Consider the following 18476-nt stretch of genomic DNA (forward strand, 5'->3'; position numbering starts at 1 on the left):
TGAAAACATTGTGGTTGGCAGGCTTGACGGAACCCTTCATTGTTTGTGTTGTCGCCACTTTTGATTTATGATTTTCAAAATGTCTAGCATAGATGCACAGGTGAAAACTAAGGTGACATTAAATGATGCAAGTACTTCCTCTTGAGCCAGCTCCCACTGTCCGGCTACCTAAGCAAAATCTTTGAAGCGCTGTAAGTTATGTTGGATGTTGGGAGTTCCCCATCATCTGACTGGACATGGCTGTTAGGCATCAACATTGTAAGTTAAAGCTTCTGCTGCTGATGTCGATCAGACTGCAGCTCCTCACCGTCAACGACTTAGACATTCAGATTTTGTAGGCAGCCAATGACGGCCTTCTTATATGTGCTTGTTGGGTAGCAGTAGCACTCAGTGTTAATGATTTATTTTAATGCAGTGTTTTTAAAAACATGTAAAATTAGCAACAAATGTGCCTCTTTTGTTTTATTAAACAACACTTACTGTATATTTACAAATATATTTCCACAGTACATGTAAAATAGTACATCTCTAAGTGATAAATGTCTTTGGGTGCATCTGTACACATATCCATTCCCGACACAGCGAGGTTTCACATAAATGCACATTTACGACATTTCTTCAAAACAAAAGAAAAGTAGACATTGATTGCTGATGATTACTCTACGAAGTCATTTATGCAATTACAGATAATTTTTGTTTAATGGTGGCTGTGGTTGTACTTTAACGAGGTGAAACTTCAAAACCTCAGCGTTATATTCAAAAATACAATCATGCAATTCCCTGAGAGGTTGATAAAACTCTTAGCAGCAAGTCCAAGGACAGCGGCAAGTGAGTAAGTTGCTATATATGCTCCTTCACCTCAAAATTTCCTTGTTTAAGGGTTTCTTCTTGGATACAAAAAAACAAAAGAACTCCCTACGACGGGCCATTCTTTGGTCATAAGCAGTCCCTGCACAATGCCACCTGTCCTTTCCGATAGTCCCTGCAGGGGCAAAGGCGTTGGTATTTGGGACTAGAGCCAGCGCAGCTGAACAACAGTGGATCCTGCTGCAGGCTGCATTCAGCGTGCTCTGCAGAGAAGGCAGGGAAGAGGTGGTTCATCTCGGATTCCACTCCTTCACACTGGAGATCCAACCTGGGCACCGAAGTTAAAAAATGAATGGAAATCCTTTAATATGTTTGACATCATTGCTGGCACAAACGCCTTAAGAGATCCATGATTATTTGACATGCATATTTATTATTTATGCTACAGTGCTGCCTTTAGACGCTCGTAGGGAGAAAGGAAAACCTAACCAGTCAAACTGAGCCGAGAGGTTTTTCCCTTTTTTTGTGTTGCTTGATTTTAAAACTAGGCATCCAAATGAGGCATGAAACCCTTTGAGGAGGATTGTAGTCAGTAAAATGTATTGTTTGCAGATCTAGATCTGTGGCACGCAGTTTTGAAATGGGTCCAATAACACATTTAAGCTTGCAGTAATGGGGCAGATCATGCTTTAAACATTAAGTGAACTTTTCCATTTCTGTATCAGCTGCCTCGTTATTGCATGCTGCATCTGGGTGAAGTTATATCTTCATAGCATGTCCTTGGATGCCAAGTGCTACAAAAAGTAACTTAATTTAATAATGTCTTTTTCACTAACTATCCAAATGAAAAAGAAAAGAAAAAACTCTTACGCGCTAAATGCTTCTTTGATGTTAATAAAACGATGCAAGGCAGGTTCACAGATGAGTCCTTCACTCTGGCATGCTTCCACACACGACTGGCCTTGCAGCGATGTCAAAAGTCGAAGTGCAGTAAGAGGAGGCCATGATGGAAAGGAGCTGGTGTTGGCGGCCCAAGTTAGCATTCTGGAGTTTGGCAAAGGCAGAAAGGGACCTGACAGCGAAGCCCAAGATGTGTTCACTGGAGGAAATGGAATCTCAGGCGAGCAAAAGTCCTGCAAAGGTAAAAAAATGACAAACTAGATACTGAAGATTTGAGTGGCTCTCTGTCGAACACATTATATATTGTAGATTGTTCATATCACTAGGTATTTTCCATGTTTTGTCACAGTGCAATGACAAACTTTAAAATATTTTCTTGAAATTTTATGAAAAGAACCAACTGTTCTGAAAGAATGGTTTTCAAAGTGTTTTTCTAAAGAAATCAAAATAGTGTCCCGTAAACTGACATTCAGGCCTATTTACTCTGATAGCCACAAATAAAATCGCTGACAACTAATTGCCTTCATCCCTCAGTCAATACCTTTTTTGAAAAATCTTTCCTTACATTACTGAAGTACTTTGGGACATGTCTCTTCAAACTTTGCACAGTGAGACGCTGAGATTTTTGGTTGTTCCTGTTTGGAAAATAGCTTAAGCTCTTTTAGATTTGATGTAGAACTTGTCTGAACATCAGTTGTTTCCAGGCACATAGTGCCATTTTATAGCACAAACAAGTAACTATAGTTCCTGTATCTGAGGCCTTAGAATTGGCTTCTGACTCTTTAATAACCACCTACTCTTTTTAACACCCCTTTCAGGAAGTCATCATAACAATGCTTCTTCATCCAGCCCACTAGTGGCGTTTACTACTCAGCCTTTTTTAAATCCAAATAATGTATGTTTGATGAGAGAATGATAAAACATGACAAAAAAGTCAAAAAAGTAGAATTTATCTTAGACTTTCCATAGATTTTCAAATGGATTTAGGTCGGGACTTTGACAGAACCATTCTAATATGATGCTACTATACAGTATACAAGCTAAGCTAAGCTGTTCTATTGCAGATATTATATATGTGCTTGAGCCCACAGCCTGATGCTGCCACTACGGGAAGGACTATTTATGTGCTCTGCTAGCTTTACACCATACATGGTGTAATAAGTTGGCCTACTGTTTGGCGAGTGGTGGTTTTTCTGATTAAAGTGGCCATGTCTCGGTAGGTTTGAAGTTGTGCCACACTCTCTTCATTTTTAGGATGAACATTTGTAAGATGTTAAATTAAGATGTCCATGTGTTTTTCTAAACTGATGCAGATGGGTAAAAATGAGCTTCTCATACAACTTTTTTCATTCAACCGTGCACCAAAATAATAATAAAATTATGTATGATTTTCTAATAGTTGTGTTTTATTTGTAATTACAGTTTATGCCCTGCTTTAAATGGTATCAAAGCAAAAAGTACTAATTGTATCCGACACGTTCCCGTAAACCTCAGCCAATTTGCATGGATGCAAAAATGTCTCCAAAAAACAAATAAGATGTTGAGGCAGAACTCGGTTGCGGTGAGTCACCAGATTACATTTCCCCCTCCAGCTGGGCCTATTAATAAAACCAAGGTAATAACATTTCTCTGACATGTCCCTCTGGCCTCTGGACCCGTTTATTAAACAAGCTCCCCGTGCCCACAGGCAATAACCAAGCTTCCAATCTCCCAATCTCTGCTGCACCTTCTCTCCTAAACACAGGCGACATCTTTGATCCCTCTTCTCTCAAACACACATGAAAAAGTAAAAGGTTGGGAAAGGGTACCAACCTCAAAATGTCATTTCTACATGCAAGATATGTATGTGCTTTCAATTATGCTTTTTTTATACTTCTAAATATAAAGTTTTGATTGTTTTCACAAGCTTTGAAGTCTTAAAATAATAATTTTCCGTTTTCAAGGTTACTCTTCTAAAAGATAAGTACAAAGACTTAAATCGGGAAACATTAACCAGTTGTTAGTTATGTATTCATACATTAGTACTGGGATACCACAAAGCTTTGTCCACAGTCCCAAACTATTTCTAGGTGAATGAGAGAAATATGGATTCAAAGAGTTTCACTTCCTTCCAAGTTTACGGGAAGGAAGTAAGGTTTACGGGATCAGGGCCTTCTTTTCTGGTTTAAATATTTAACATATGCTGATTCTATCATCACCTACTGGAAGTGAAGGGTATAACAGTGGTTCTGATTGGAACCAGAGTCAAAGCCAGAGAAAAGAAACCAGTTAACACTTCAGCTGCAATGGTAAAATATTACCAAACTGAGAAACCATGTAGCTCAATTTATAGAAAACCTTTAAATGTATAAGATATCATTAATCACTGAATGAATGAACTTTATGGATAAATGGATCTAATAATAATGCTTCTGGAGTTGTACAAATCCACTATTGTCTTCATTATTAAATTCACTGTGCCTGATTTTATGTAACTTTATTCAATTTATAAAGTGACATTTAATTAATCAGAGCAACACAAAAGACAATCAGGCACAAAACAAGCACAATGTCCCCTCTCAATCCTGCCCGAGTTAATTTATTATTATTCAGACAATTGGAAAATAGTGCATTACCTTAAATGTCAGATTTAGCATAAAAAAGCTCCAATGTCTTTAAGACGTCCCTCTATGTTTCAATGTAGGCATGACTGAGATGCCATAGGAATATGCAGTACGATGGTAACAGTGGGTCTGCAGCTCTGCCAGCTAAGAGCGAGTTAACAAGGACGACAGGTTCAGGGAAGGTAAAAGATGTCTGGATTATGATAAGTTGAGCCTAAAAACGGAAAAAATCCAAACATGGAAAAGATAAAGTTAAAGAAGTTAAACAAACATGGATGAGAGTCTGATTGGTAGTCTGCACCGGGGGGCAAAGGGGGTCATGCTTTCAGTCGGTCATGGTCAGTAAGCTGGTGTATTTTTGACACAGGGGGATGGTGACAATGCGTGACAGAGGCTAAGATATATTTTTTAACCAGGCACAGCAAAACACTTTCTAAACAACAACAGCCTGATATGGCTGGAAGAGATCAATGTCTACAATGAAAGATGTGTGTAGATGTTAGGGGTTTTATAATGAATACCAATAGACGAAAGAAGCAGAACACAGAGATACACCTTGTTCTAATAGCTGATTTTTGGATGAGTGCAAAAAAAACTAACAAAAAAAGTAAATGTTCAGGCAGTGTTTTTTTTCTCTGTCATAATAAAGTTTTAAGAGAACATCGTGAGAAGTGACGATGCATATATTACTTAAAGCAACCAACTTAAAAGAAAGCAAGGTGACACAGGAAGAGAGAAGGAAAAGTGAGAACCTCTTCATTACAAAGAAATATAGATTAGCAAACCAGTGGACATATGCCTGCATAAAAAGAGAAAGAACTGTGCAGATGTAAAAATACATAATTAATGACTTATTCTTCGAAATATTTCTCAGAGCACATGCTGTAATAAAATAACTCCTCACACAAACAGACTAAACATTACCCACCATCAACGACATGTTTTTCAGCACAATGGGATGCATCGGACAAAGGAAGGATCTAAATATTCTGAACGTCCGGCATCTATTCAAGGTTGATCCAAAAATAATGAAGGATGAAGATGACTTTGGAGGTATTAGAGATAAGAAAGTTAAATGGCAAAGGGACAGAATTGTAGAATGCAACTTGAAGTTTCTACAGAGCAGTTTAGACTACAACAAAGCAAGTCATTTTTCATCTCTTACAAACAAAACCAAGGAAATATCAATAAGGATCCACTGAGAACATAAGAACATACACTCATTTTGTGTGTCCCTAGCTCTTTGTTGAATAGGAAGACATCAATTAATTTGCATATCAAATGTTAAAATTTGAGTCTTTGCATACTGGACCACTGCAGTTCATGAACAGAATCAATAATGTCAACTATAATGGTTTATCAACATCAATAATTTGAGTTTTCATGTTTTTTATATTCTATTCTGTCTTCTAACTTTATTTACAACAATTTCCTCCAAATGACTGTGTTTTAGAGGAGGACCTCATCTGCAGACAGCAGGGGTACAGGTGAAAACCTGTGAATGCGGGAACACAGCACAACCCAGATGAGATTATCCAATAAGTCACAGCCGAATGAACCAGGCTCTGAACATTTTTTGAAAGGTCAAAGCGGTGGAAAGTAAGGAAGTACAGCAAGTTAGGCAACAGAGCAGCAGCTAAGACGATTTGAATGTTTTGTTAGAAACCACAGCAGTAACAGTATTGTACATGTCCTGGTAAAAAGACAGATACTGGAAATAGGAAGGTTTATCTGATCACTGAGATATAATAAATCCTCTGACTACTATGTTTTTTTTTCCTTGTTTAACATTTAGACTCATCTTGAAATGATTATTTCAGTGTGTTGCTGTGTAATTGGCAGAATGTAAGCAAAAGACCAAATCAATTTCACTTTACCTGTTTTAATCAAATTTAATTGGGCAGATTATGTGATTATCAAAATGAATCAGATGTAAACACCACAGGCTCATAAATAATACATTGTTAACAAATGCTAGTCATTTTAAAGTAACAGTTCCTAAATTTAATGTTAAATGTAGGTTGCAACAGGAATAAATCTACACAGATGACTAAACAGAGGCATTTATTTCCAGTTTAGTCTCATCATATTTGACATTCTAAATATTCACATGTTTTATCAACAAACAACATGAACAAATAAACAATAAAAGCTCCATTTTTGTCTTACTGAAGGTGTCACTTTATAACCATCTTTTATATTTTAAAGTGCAAACCTAGGTTTACGTTTGTGGTTTGCAATAAAGAGAAACATTTATTGCAGACAAACAGCTATCAGTCGCAAAATTGGTTATTAGATTGATTGAAAAATGTTAAGAATTATCCTTAGTGGCAGTCTCAATGGAAATTAAACTAGTTTGAAAAGTGTTGTTAAAATTAGTGCCCAGAAAAGTCCACAATTTTTTTTTGTTATATTGTAAATCTGATCATTTTGTCCTTGTAGAATATTATTTATGAAGAAAGGAAAAAGAAGATTTTTTTCTATTCAACCCTGAAAGGCAAGCGAGAGAGAGAGAAAGAGAGAGAGAAAAAAACATTTTACAAGCATGTTGGTGCTGTGCACTTGCAACCACATTTTAATTATTTAATTGCATTTATTGTTTTTAGCTATTTTAAAACATCTTTTCATCTTAGGAACAAGAGGAAGTGGTATCTGGATTCTAGCCTGTGATTTTCCTTTTCATCTTTCAAGGCTAATGGTTTGTCTTCAATGCATTATGAGGTGGAAAGAAGTATAACAAAACCAACCAAACAGAAACACGTACCTTTCAAAAACTGTCTCTATTTTTTTAATTTAATTACAAGTCTGGTGAAACAGTTGGTAAATGTTGAATTTCCTTAGATACAGAAGCAAAGAAGCTATTTAAAAAGTGTACCTAATACATATTTCTTGGATTATGTGCACAATAACTAATATTAAAACTGACTCAAAGCCTTTCATGTTTTTGGCTTTCAACTTTAGTCTGGTAGTGTAATTTCCATGTATCTATTGGTCTTTTTAAGGCCATCAGAGCAGCTCCCTCTGCCAGGACGTAATATATATGGCAATATATCAGTTTTCATATAAAAGCACGGCCAGAAAGAGTGGCCATCTTCAACCTCTGCCAAAGCTTAATATCACAAAGAGAGTATTGACAGAACATGAATCTGAATCAATGTCAAGTTTATAGGGGGTTTCCTGCATTCTCCACCTTCTTTCAAAGCACCGTTAAATCTGTTCTGGCAAGATTGCAAAACTTTACGGGTAAACAGGGATGCAAACAGACAAGCCTGTGACAGTAAAAAGTGAAAACGTTCATCTTGCTATCGACTTGTTGGTGCAATCACGACCCCCACCGAAACAGCAGGCTGTTGATTCGAGTTCAAATACCCACCTGATTCTGAATGTAGGCATGAACCCTTTCAAGCATTCCCTCGCAAGTGTACTCGTAGGGCAGGAATGGCTCCACCTGCAGACACAGAAGAAACAGAGGAAGTCAGTGTCTGAATGTGTAGAGCCGAGCCGTTGTAATTACAGGAACCGAGCATCTGATAGTTAATCCTAGCTGACATATTCATTAGCGTAATTGTAGAAGACTTATATCATGCCACAAGCTTCACATAAAAATCAATGACCTAATACATCAAAGGTGGCAGCCTTGAAAATTTATTTCATTATTATTTTTGGCAATGACTACGTCAATATATCATACAATGGACTGAGCTGACAGCAGACCAAAAGGTCATGGAGCAGCACAGATGGGGTTTTAGTGTAATCTGGGTCCTGCTGGAGCAGCTATCGTGGGGCACTTTGGAAACCTGTCACTTGCCTTCTGTGGTTTGATGACAGAAAATGGTTTGAAATTCCCTGAGAAGAGCTGATCAATAGCACTTAATCCTATTTTCTAGTATTTGATGCAAATGGAGACCACAGGAAGAAAAGACGCACTTGAGTTACCACCTTTTGAAGCTGATAAACTCTAGGATAAACTCTATTTTGAAAGGAGCTCTTGTGGTGGTTCCTCTCTTTGATGTCGTACTCACTGTTTACCATCAGACCACCAACGTATTTCTCCATTTAAATTGGTTCATTCTAGTACTCTGTTGCTCTTAGCCACGTCTTATTACATTATTTTATCCGAGTTAAATGAAATGGAGCAGGCACTTCATCAGCTGTTGTGCAATGCAATTTGCCTTTTGGGCATCTTGTTATAATGGAATGAGAGAAAAACAAATCATGCAGGGTGATTTGAATTTCTGCGGCGAGAACGCACAGAGACATGTACAGTAGAGGAAATGTTAATCTGACCTACTTTTGATGTGGCAGGTTTACTCTATGTGCAACTTTTGTAGCAGTTTATTTTTTATGAAGAGATATAGAAAATTCATAAATCTAGAAAAAAAAATGTTTTCACTAAAAAAAAGGCAATTTTCAGTGACATTGTGATCCATTACAAGATGTGCAGGAAAATACCAACACAACCGTCATACCTCACAGAAAAGATGGTGCTTTAATTGCATGTTTGCTGCTTTTTCTCCAATTTTATTGCTGATCATTATAACCAAACACCTGAATTTCAGTTTCTTCAGACCAAAGGACAGATCTCAAAAAGTTACAGCTTTCTATCTGAATGCACTTGCTGTTACAGTGTGTTGTTTTTACGTTAGTTATGGAGTAGCATCTTCAACAACTCCGAGTGACATTTCAGTACATGCTAGTGCAGGAATTGTTCCTCTGTAGACAAAACTTTCTTTGCAGCTTGAACCGTGTCCTTTGCTTTTATTGTGGAGTTGATACCAAATTTTTGAGTCTAGCAAGTGAGCGTGAACGGTTACATGATGTTCAACACCGAAAATACAGTTTAATATTGAATTAAATGTTTTTATTTAATGTTTGGATGTTAAATTACATTTGCAAAGTAAACCTGGCCTTGCATCCTGCAAGCAGGTAACACAAATCACCCGTCATCACATCAATTACCACGTCCGCACAAATGAAAAATGTCACCAAGTAGACCAGTTGCTTGGCAACAGAGGCTGTGGGAACTTCTCCCGTTGCGGCTAGTCAATAAACAGTCCAACACAAGGCCCCTAGAGAAATATGAAAATTTGGCTTTTGTTGGACAGATAACAAGATGTGATGTGTTGATGAGCCAGCTTTAAAAGTCTTTGTGGGCAGATTTTGTGGTTGAGCCAGGAAAGTTTTTCTTGGATTGTTGATTTAAGATGAAACTGACTAGCTGCTTGCAAACATTCATACAGAGCAAATAAAAAAAATAAAATAAATAAAATCAGATTTTTCTTTGACTTTGTGTGAATTAATCACTCCATCACTCTAAGCTCGATCCCCTTCTGCTCTGCCATTAGTCATCTTGCATGTTGAATGTCGCATTTTCTTCCCCTTGGATCAGCACTTCAAGTATCTAACAGGGCAACGACTTGTACTTTGTTTTGCCTCTATCAGCAGGAAACACCTGGTTGGTAGAAGTGCAAATGCATCTCTGCACCACGAGAGGTTTGGCAGTGACTCTGGGTTGTTCTGGTGACAGATTGAGAACAGCGTGATTGATTCATTCGATGCAATGCAAACAACGCTTGCTGCCTGTGGGGCTGGCCTCCAGAATGCTGCTGTGTAAAACCAGGTGTGGGCACAGTTTACCAGCAGAGCCACTCAATATCTCAGGCAATTAGAGGCAAAGTGAGCTGAGAGGAAGCCAGCTAAGCAATTCTGCTGTAATGTCAGATGCCAAGATTAAGAGCTTTATTAATGGCTGCAGGGTTTAAAAAGTGGGTCAACGCAAGCTGAAGGAGCTCATTATAACCTCACCTATGTGTAATATGCAGCCGTGTGCACCTTTGCTTAACGGTGATAGTACAAAAAGCTTTATTTTGATGGATAAGTCAAGGTTTGGGTAGAAAAGAGAAGCAATTAACATACATTGATCTTCATGATCTCACGGATTGTGGCGTCAAACACTTCAGAGTTGTTGAAGTCGATGGTGATGACATGTGGCCTGCCGATATACTCCTCTGCGTAGGGATGCTGCGAGGACACCTAGGAGAGAAATGAATGGGGATTTCTTTTTGTTTTAAGTTACAACTGCAGTTTAATTAAAGCTAAAACAAAACGTTTTCAGTGGATTTTTATATTTACATTTTGTCTTAATAGATCCCCAGATTTCAGTGTGTTTTATTGGGATTTTGTGTGATATCCCAAAACAACAAAGTGCAAGAAAAAGTGCCAAGGAAAATAAACAGTAATTATTGTAGAAAAAGAAAAAACTCCTGCTGCCCATTAGCCTGGAAAAGTGATTTGTAAGACTTTTTTAAAAATTAATCTTGAGTTCAGTGAGTGGAGAAAAACACTCAAGTCAGCTACAAAAGGTCTTCACACTGAATATCCCACCAAGTTTCCCTCCAAGGTCAGACTGTGTGAAGCTGAACAAAATTGCAAAAGACTAATGTCCGTGGGTGAGACCAGAATTTTTATTTTATTTTTTTTTAACAGAGATACATGTGGGAGTTTCGATCAAATGTGCCCCTGTAAAATCTGACAGGGGATTACCATTTAACTCAGCCTTTTGAATGTATTGCACTTTTTCCCCCCTGTTTTTATTTACAAATTCAAACAACGGCTAGCGATATAAACATAAGCAGCAGCAAGACCTAAATTGTACATGGAAGATGCATATTGTTGTAGGATAGTGTATGTGCATTCATTGCTCTACACACAATTATTGCACATGGAGTTTGATACTGAAATTCATCTGTCGTTTAATGATAAGTTAGAATATGTGAACAAGCTCACCAGTTTACAGGAAATAAAGCTCATAGAGAATAAGTGAGTCTAAATGTGGGAGAGTTTAAATTATGGATACCTTCCCTCGCAAAATATGCTAATTTTCTGATATAAAAGTATATTTTTAAAAAAAAGTTGTTTTCTGCAGAAGGGACATCACATTTAAAAGTCCAAATCCAAATTCAGCACAGTGCATTCCAAGAGGACTATGTGACCTAGCTGCATACAAATTGTGATGCAGATTGTACAGGCTACAAAGGCTACAGTTCATAAGGTTGTCTTTTGGTGCAGCTGAAGAGGCGTAGATAGTTGGAGGATGGGGAGACAGGAGGAGCTGGAAGAACTGTCAAGGAAACGCAAGAGGAGAAAGAAGAAATGATATCCCTGACATGTGAATAAAGTGGCCCACAGTTGCACGCATCACTTTGCACTTAGGCTTTGTGCTGGAAGAGCATTGCTTTTTAAACATAAAAAAAGTTATTAGCTAAAGTGCAAACTACAGATATATATTTCTGATAAAGATTATAACCCACAGAGGCGTTTCTTCTTATTTACTTTACATTGAATAGTAAGCCATTATTAAGGCGAAGATGAGTTAGCAAAGAAGGTCAATGTGACATTTTATATCGCACAATTCTTGCAGCAGGCTGTGTCTTTATGATGAAAAACGATGTGATTTAAGTGATGGGGGGGCTTGTGCCCCAGAAGGGCTCTATTTCTAGCAATGCTCCCACCCTAGAGCGACATCTCGGAGTCTACAGGCCCCAGTTAGCATGATAAATGTTAAAGTTCATGACAGTTTAATTAGGGGGAAAAAAGAGACTGAACAAGTATGGCTTGCTTCGGAGGGCTGTCAGGAGAGATGAGTTTCTTCTCCCTATAAAAGAATGTGGCAACATGTCTTAAGTTTGCAAAGTGAGATCTTAATGAACCACCAATAAAATTTTGTAGAGTGATTTCCTTTGGACAGATGACACCAAAATGCAGATGTGTGTGTTTTTATGCACAACCCAATTTTGCTGAAAATCAAAAACATCCCATCGGCTCATGCAATCCGTCACATATGGTGGAGAATCAATGATTTGGGTTTGTTTATTAAAGTTTAGTTCAAGTCAGTAAAGCCTTGTTAGCCCCTAAGAAAAATAGATGCTATAGTAACTTACAGTATGTGTCTAAAGAGTTATTATACACAGGTATATGCTATGTGTTATTAAAGAAGGTTCTCCTACAGTGGGCTGTTTTGTAGTAACTGATTAAACATCAGCTTGTAGATATTTGATTGTTAGATTATTGCGCTGTAAAAAAAAAAAAGAGCAGTTTCCATCATGGATTTTAATTTATTAGGCTTCTTTCTAATCACAATCAGCTCCAGAGACTCCGAAGCCAAACCCAGAACATAACTGGCTCTGACACTGAGACCTTCTTACAGCAGAAGAGATTTCACTGTTTAACTGAGAAATTATAGAACATGATTCTCCAAAAGTGTTTCCTGATTTCTCCAGATGATGGATTTGAGAGAGCGGGTGTATAACAGTATCCTCAACTCCAGCTTTAGCACACATTACCACAGTAGCTAATGACAGATGAATGAATGGGCTCCTTAAGGTGCTTTAACAAGGCAGGAGGTCTTCAAAAGCACCGGTACATTTTTTTCTAGTTGGAGATCTGCTGTAGGATTCTACATAATCTGTAAAGTGTTTACTTCCACTGCAGCTGAAGTGCATTCAATTGACTGCTGGAGACAGATGAGAGAGGTAGGCAACAGGCACAGGCATTTCATGACTGAAGACAACATCGAGTGGTACAAAAATACACGACTGAGATTGAGGATAAAATAATTGAGGTGTGACAGTTGTGGCTCAAGGGATGGTGAGGGGCTAGGCGAGGTGCATGAGAAGAACGTTTTCCTGAACTGAACCCAATAGAAAAAATATATTCAGTTTAGTCCCAGCTTCCACTGATCAAATCCTCCTTTTCTTCTTCCTTGAGCACACATCTGTAATAAGGTTCTGCTCCTCTTGTTTGTTTTTGCATATCCCCACAGACTTTCTTTAGCTTCCTGTGATCATCTCCTCATGGATTTTTAATTTTTTTTCCCCCACTGAACAATGGGTTTAAACACAGATCAAATAAAGACCAAACTCTGACCTCCCTTGCTTAGAGAAGGTCATGCAGAGGGGCCGAATGTGTTCCTGACATTTACAAAACATATTCAATATTTTAGTTACTGCTGCCAACATAAAATGGACAGAGATGTGGCTCCAACCTTTGAACATGAAATGAAGAAATTTAACTTTCTGTCACCTTGCTTTTTTTCTTTTACTCAGGGTATTGTTCATTTTTTTTGTGAAACTTACTAACTGAAATGAGAAGTGTGAATAAAGCTAACATCAAAACCAGGAAATAGTTTTATAAATTATGTCTTGCTGTGTAAAACTCTGGAATTGAAAGAGACCGAATTTACTTTTTATTGTTGCAGTAGACAGACTATACAACATGCACCTACCTTTCTGGAGGTAGGCTTGCCTCTGAAGAACTCGTGATTGAGAGAGCTGTGAGGTGGATTAAACTTAGGTTGCAGAAAAATGCAGCCATTGGCTATGGCTTCCAGAGGAGCAGGCCCTTCATATGGGAAGCCGAACCCGATGAATAGCTTCCAAGGAAAGAGACAAACAAAAGATTTCCTGTGAATACATCAGGCTGCTCACATCCAGACAATTTGATAAGGCAAGTCCACACATTCACAACTACAAGCAAGGCAAGCCATTTTAAGGAATAAACTGAGCTGATACAACTATTAGTAGTTCACCCTCACCTTTGCTTTTCTAAGGAGCTGCTGTAGCTCCTGTTGAGGCAGCAGGCCATGATTCTTAACAAAGGCAGGAACCTCTGGGGGGCGCTGCGTCTCATAGTACACTGTGCCATGGATCTCCATGTAGCGATGCAGGATTCTCAGGAAATTTTCCTTACCCTCAAAGGTAGAGAATAAAGAGATCGACTCTGTTAGTTACTGCTAGGATGCGTGAGTGAATTTGAAAGTCTTATTTTAGCATAATTAGCTACATGCTCAGTATTGCTTTAGCTTTAAAGACAGATTATAGACAGATCTGTCTTAATTTATCCATCCATCCATCCATCCATCCATCTTCTTCCGCTTATCCGAGGTCGGGTCGCGGGGGTAGCAGCTTCAGAAGGGAGGCCCAGACTTCCCTCTCCCCGGCCACTTCTTCTAGCTCTTCCGGGGGAATCCCGAGGCGTTCCCAGGCCAGCCGAGAGACATAGTCTCTCCAGCGTGTCCTGGGTCTTCCCCGGGGCCTCCTCCCGGTGGGACGTGCACGGAACACCTCACCAGGGAGGCGTCCAGGAGGCATCCTGACCAGATGCCCAAGCCACCTCAACTGGCTCCTCTCGATGTGAAGGAGCAGCGGCTCTACTCTGAGTCCCTCCCGGATGACTGAGCTTCTCACCCTATCTCTAAGGGAGAGCCCAGCCACCCTACGGAGAAAACCCATTTCGGCCGCTTGTATCCGCGATCTCGTTCTTTCGGTCATGACCCAAAGCTCATGACCATAGATGAGGGTGGGAACGTAGATCGACCGGTAAATCGAGAGCTTCGCTTTTTGGCTCAGCTCTCTCTTCACCACGACGGACCGGTACAACGCCCGCTTGACAGTAGACGCTGCGCCAATCCGCCTGTCGATCTCCCGCTCCCTTCTTCCCCCATTCGTGAACAAGATCCCGAGATACTTAAACTCCTCCACTTGGGGCAGGACACCCCCCCTGACCCGGAGAAGGCACTCTACCCTTTTCCGGCTCAAGACCATGGCCTCGGATTTGGAGGCACTGATCCCCATCCCGGCCGCTTCACACTCGGCTGCGAACCGCTCCAGCGAGAGCTGCAGATCACGATCTGATGAAGCCAAAAGGACCACATCGTCTGCAAAAAGCAGAGATGAGATCCTAAGGCCACCAAATCGGATCCCCTCAACACCTTGGTTGCGCCTAGAAATTCTGTCCATGAAAGTGATGAACAAGAAGACCTTGTCTTAATTTAGGAAGAGATATTTTTTCTTTCTCACAAAATTTTGCCGACTGGTGAAACTTTGAATTTGTAGGGAACCTTGTTGCAACACAATGCATCTAATACCAAACTTTACATTACATAGCTTTATGTTGGTCCCACTTGGCAGTAAAAAAAATGTCAAAACAATAATGGATGTTTGAAGTTTCCTTTTCTGTAAAAAAAAACAACAAAAAAACAGAAACTGCAAATATTAATTCCTTTGTACAGTATTTAGTAGTGGGTAAATAATTTCATTTGCAGCAGTGTTTTATTTAAGGTTCCCGTCAAAGACATTGAACTTATCTGAAATCCATAAAGCCTTTAATAACCCAAATGTTTAATTAACATAAGACTTCAATGAAGACATAGGTACAATCTCACAACGTCAGCCATATTGATTAATTTCAAAGGGTATTGTGTTTCTTTGAGCTGGTTGCTCTAGCTCAAGTCTTTTTTTAAAGCAGATTTAAGAATGTGCCTTTTGCTATGGCGACTTATGAACAGTAAATTAGTTCTTTTGCAGCAATGTCTGCACTGTGACTGTGAATGAGCGGGATGAATACTAGAACCACAAGCAGTCACTTGAAAAGGGCAATGGAGAAAAACCCTGAAGGTGTTGATGAACTAAATGAGGACCAGAAGCAGATCTAATCATCTGTTCAAACACTGTGGTGTTGGTGACTAACTCAGTGTTTGTGGAGTTTGTCAAAAAGATTCTTTAGCAATATTTAGCATTGTATTATTATGTGGGTGAGCTTAGTTGAACCATTTTACTGGAAAAAAAATGTTTTTGTTGAAAGGCTGCAAATTATTAATAAGCTTTGTCTCAGAGGCTTGAATCATTTATGCAGGCCACTGAAGTATTTCCACATTTTATGCATAAGAAGAGCATAATAACAAAAATACAGTTTATTTTCTTGCTCTATTTCCTCGTCCTAAGAAGCATGCAGGCAGTCACCATGGGCACGGATGTCACATTAATTATGGAGTTTTATTGATGCATTTGAATTGTTCTTTTCCCAGTGAGTGATAATCATGCAGCTAACAACTGCAATTATTCAAAATACAATAATTGGCTACACAAGTCTGAATTTGTGATAGATGTTCAATAAGAAGAAGAATTCAGCCGCTCTGCTTTAAAGCCTCCCATTTAATCTCAAGTCAACAGACAATTGAGACACAATTGAGTGTTTCAGTGTGATAATGATCCCAAACACACATCACAACTGGTTCTGGAATGGACTAAGCAGTTTAACATCGAGCTTTTGGAATGGCCACAACATACCCTATTAAAAATAAGTGAATTAAGCTTAAAGGCAGGGTCCATGGCAACCTGATTAAAGAGATTTAATGTTCTTGGAAAGAAGAAGTGGATAAAAAAAGCCCTGATTATACCAAACTCTTAACCATTTCCTCAAAATCTGAAAACTCTCCGCTTCATGAGGTGGGACATTTATTCAAATACATGTATTTATATGGATACATAATCAATGAGTGATTTTTTTCCCCCATTGTAAAATAATAATAATAAATCATAATATATGCTCAATGAAATATGCCCAATTATTGCTTTTTTGCAGTAACTGAATATATGGTAATATCACCATAAAGAAGAACAAGTACATAGTTAAAAGCTTAAAATGAATATGACATTTATTCCCACCATCAATAAATGTCCAAAACTAAAATCTTGTTTACAAACTTTGACTTACATTCATGGTTTTGCCTATTTAAGTTTTTTTCCTGTCGTATCTGTAAGTTACACTCTGGGTTTGACTTTCAGCATTTGGAGGATCAATAACCAAGCTGCAGTACTTACTTGAAGCTACGCAGGTCCATCAATGATGCATCCAGCGTGGCACAGGAAGAGAAGTACAAATTGAAAACAGGAAAAAAGGAGAAGTAAAAAAAAAAGAGAGAAATTAGGAGAAAAAAATGAAATATTCAGCACTCATCCCTGTGTAGTCATCAACAAACCTTAGATATCTAACGTGGCCCTAAAAACTGAGGTGGAGCAAGGTAATCTCAGAGAGAAGTGTTTAACACTGCACACCCTCATATTCACCAATATTACACTGCTGCTCAAACTGCTCTGAGGTAGAAGGAAGTCTTTGGCAGTGTAGGAACAAAGCTGCAGCTGGTTTCAAGCACAAAAAAAAGAAAAAGACAAAAAAACAAACCCTGAGGGAGGCAGCAGAGCACTTCGAAGTTACAGCGAGAGTGAGAAACCCTGAGTTTGGAGCGAGGGTTTACTCTAAACAAGTGCAAGTGTTCTGCTAGCATCACACTTCAGATGATTCTTGGAGGAGGAACATGCTTGCAGGGGATGCAGGGAAGGCAAAGTCTTGTGGGTGTTTCACAGGTACATAAATCAAATCCTGCAAACACTGTTTATCACAAACAACATACCTATTAGAACTGTGCTACAATGACTTCACCATGGGAAACGCACAGTCTCTTGCAAAATTAGTTTCCTTTTTCATATAATCACATTTTACAACCATTAACCTTTTATCTAATGGACCAACACAAAGTAGAACATGACTGTGAAACAAGGAAAATAACACGTAGTTGTAAATATTTTTAAAACTCTGTGCATTTGTATTTAACACCCTATAAGTCAATACTTTTACTACGATTATAGCAGCAGGTCGTTTGGTTTTACCTCTAGCTTTGCATATCCCTGTTCCCATTTTCTTTGCATAACAGCTCAAGCTCAGTCAGACTACATATGAAAACATACATTTTCAAGTCTTGCTATATATTTTCAAATGTCTTTAGATCTGGGCTTTGCCTGGGCAATTTCAGCACATGAGTGTGCTTTGATCTAAACGCTTCCTGAACTTTTATTTCAGTCTCAATTGAAGCATTTAGCAGGTGTTCTTCCAAAATTGCAGTGTGGGTAGCACTTTCCTTTTCCTATCAACTCCACCCTTGCCGCTAAAAAAAATCACATCCACAATATGCTTCCACCATTCCGTTTTCCATCACTCTGATTTTTTATTTATTTATTTATAGATGCTGAAAATATTCTTTTAGGCCTCATCTGACCAGAGCACCTTCTCATAAATGCTTCCTGGTCTGTGAGTTTCCCCTGGAAGCAGTTGCATAGGAGTTTATTTTGGGTATTCAGATTTAAGAGGTCTGAATACAAATGCACACCACACTTTTCAGATTTTCACTACTAAGCCAATCTGAGAACCTTGTATTACTTTCATTCCACTTCATAATTGCGCGCAACCTTTTGTTGCTAAAAGTGGAGCAACAAAAGTGCGGTTTTAACCTGACAAAAGGTCGACAAGGTCAAACTTGTTGACCTTTTGTCT

At 38.7% G+C, this 18476-nt stretch overlaps 1 protein-coding gene across 1 annotated transcript in view; it reads right to left on the reverse strand.

Annotated features, from left to right (window-relative positions):
* Positions 1-447: 447 nt before the first annotated feature.
* Positions 448-18476, reverse strand: part of mgat5b (alpha-1,6-mannosylglycoprotein 6-beta-N-acetylglucosaminyltransferase B) — a 71847-nt gene continuing 53818 nt past the window's right edge. The window contains exons 12-18 of the mRNA XM_028043008.1: positions 16970-16975; positions 13903-14058; positions 13594-13740; positions 10227-10343; positions 7684-7758; positions 1678-1940; positions 448-1135 (exon numbers count right to left, since the gene is read on the reverse strand). Of these exons, the coding sequence (XP_027898809.1) occupies positions 937-1135; positions 1678-1940; positions 7684-7758; positions 10227-10343; positions 13594-13740; positions 13903-14058; positions 16970-16975 (963 nt within the window). The 3' untranslated portion in view covers positions 448-936. The remainder of the gene's footprint in view (positions 1136-1677; positions 1941-7683; positions 7759-10226; positions 10344-13593; positions 13741-13902; positions 14059-16969; positions 16976-18476) is intronic.

The sequence above is a fragment of the Xiphophorus couchianus genome, chromosome 16 (genome assembly GCF_001444195.1).
Source record: "Xiphophorus couchianus chromosome 16, X_couchianus-1.0, whole genome shotgun sequence".
In the NCBI taxonomy this organism is placed as follows: Eukaryota; Metazoa; Chordata; class Actinopteri; order Cyprinodontiformes; family Poeciliidae; genus Xiphophorus; species Xiphophorus couchianus.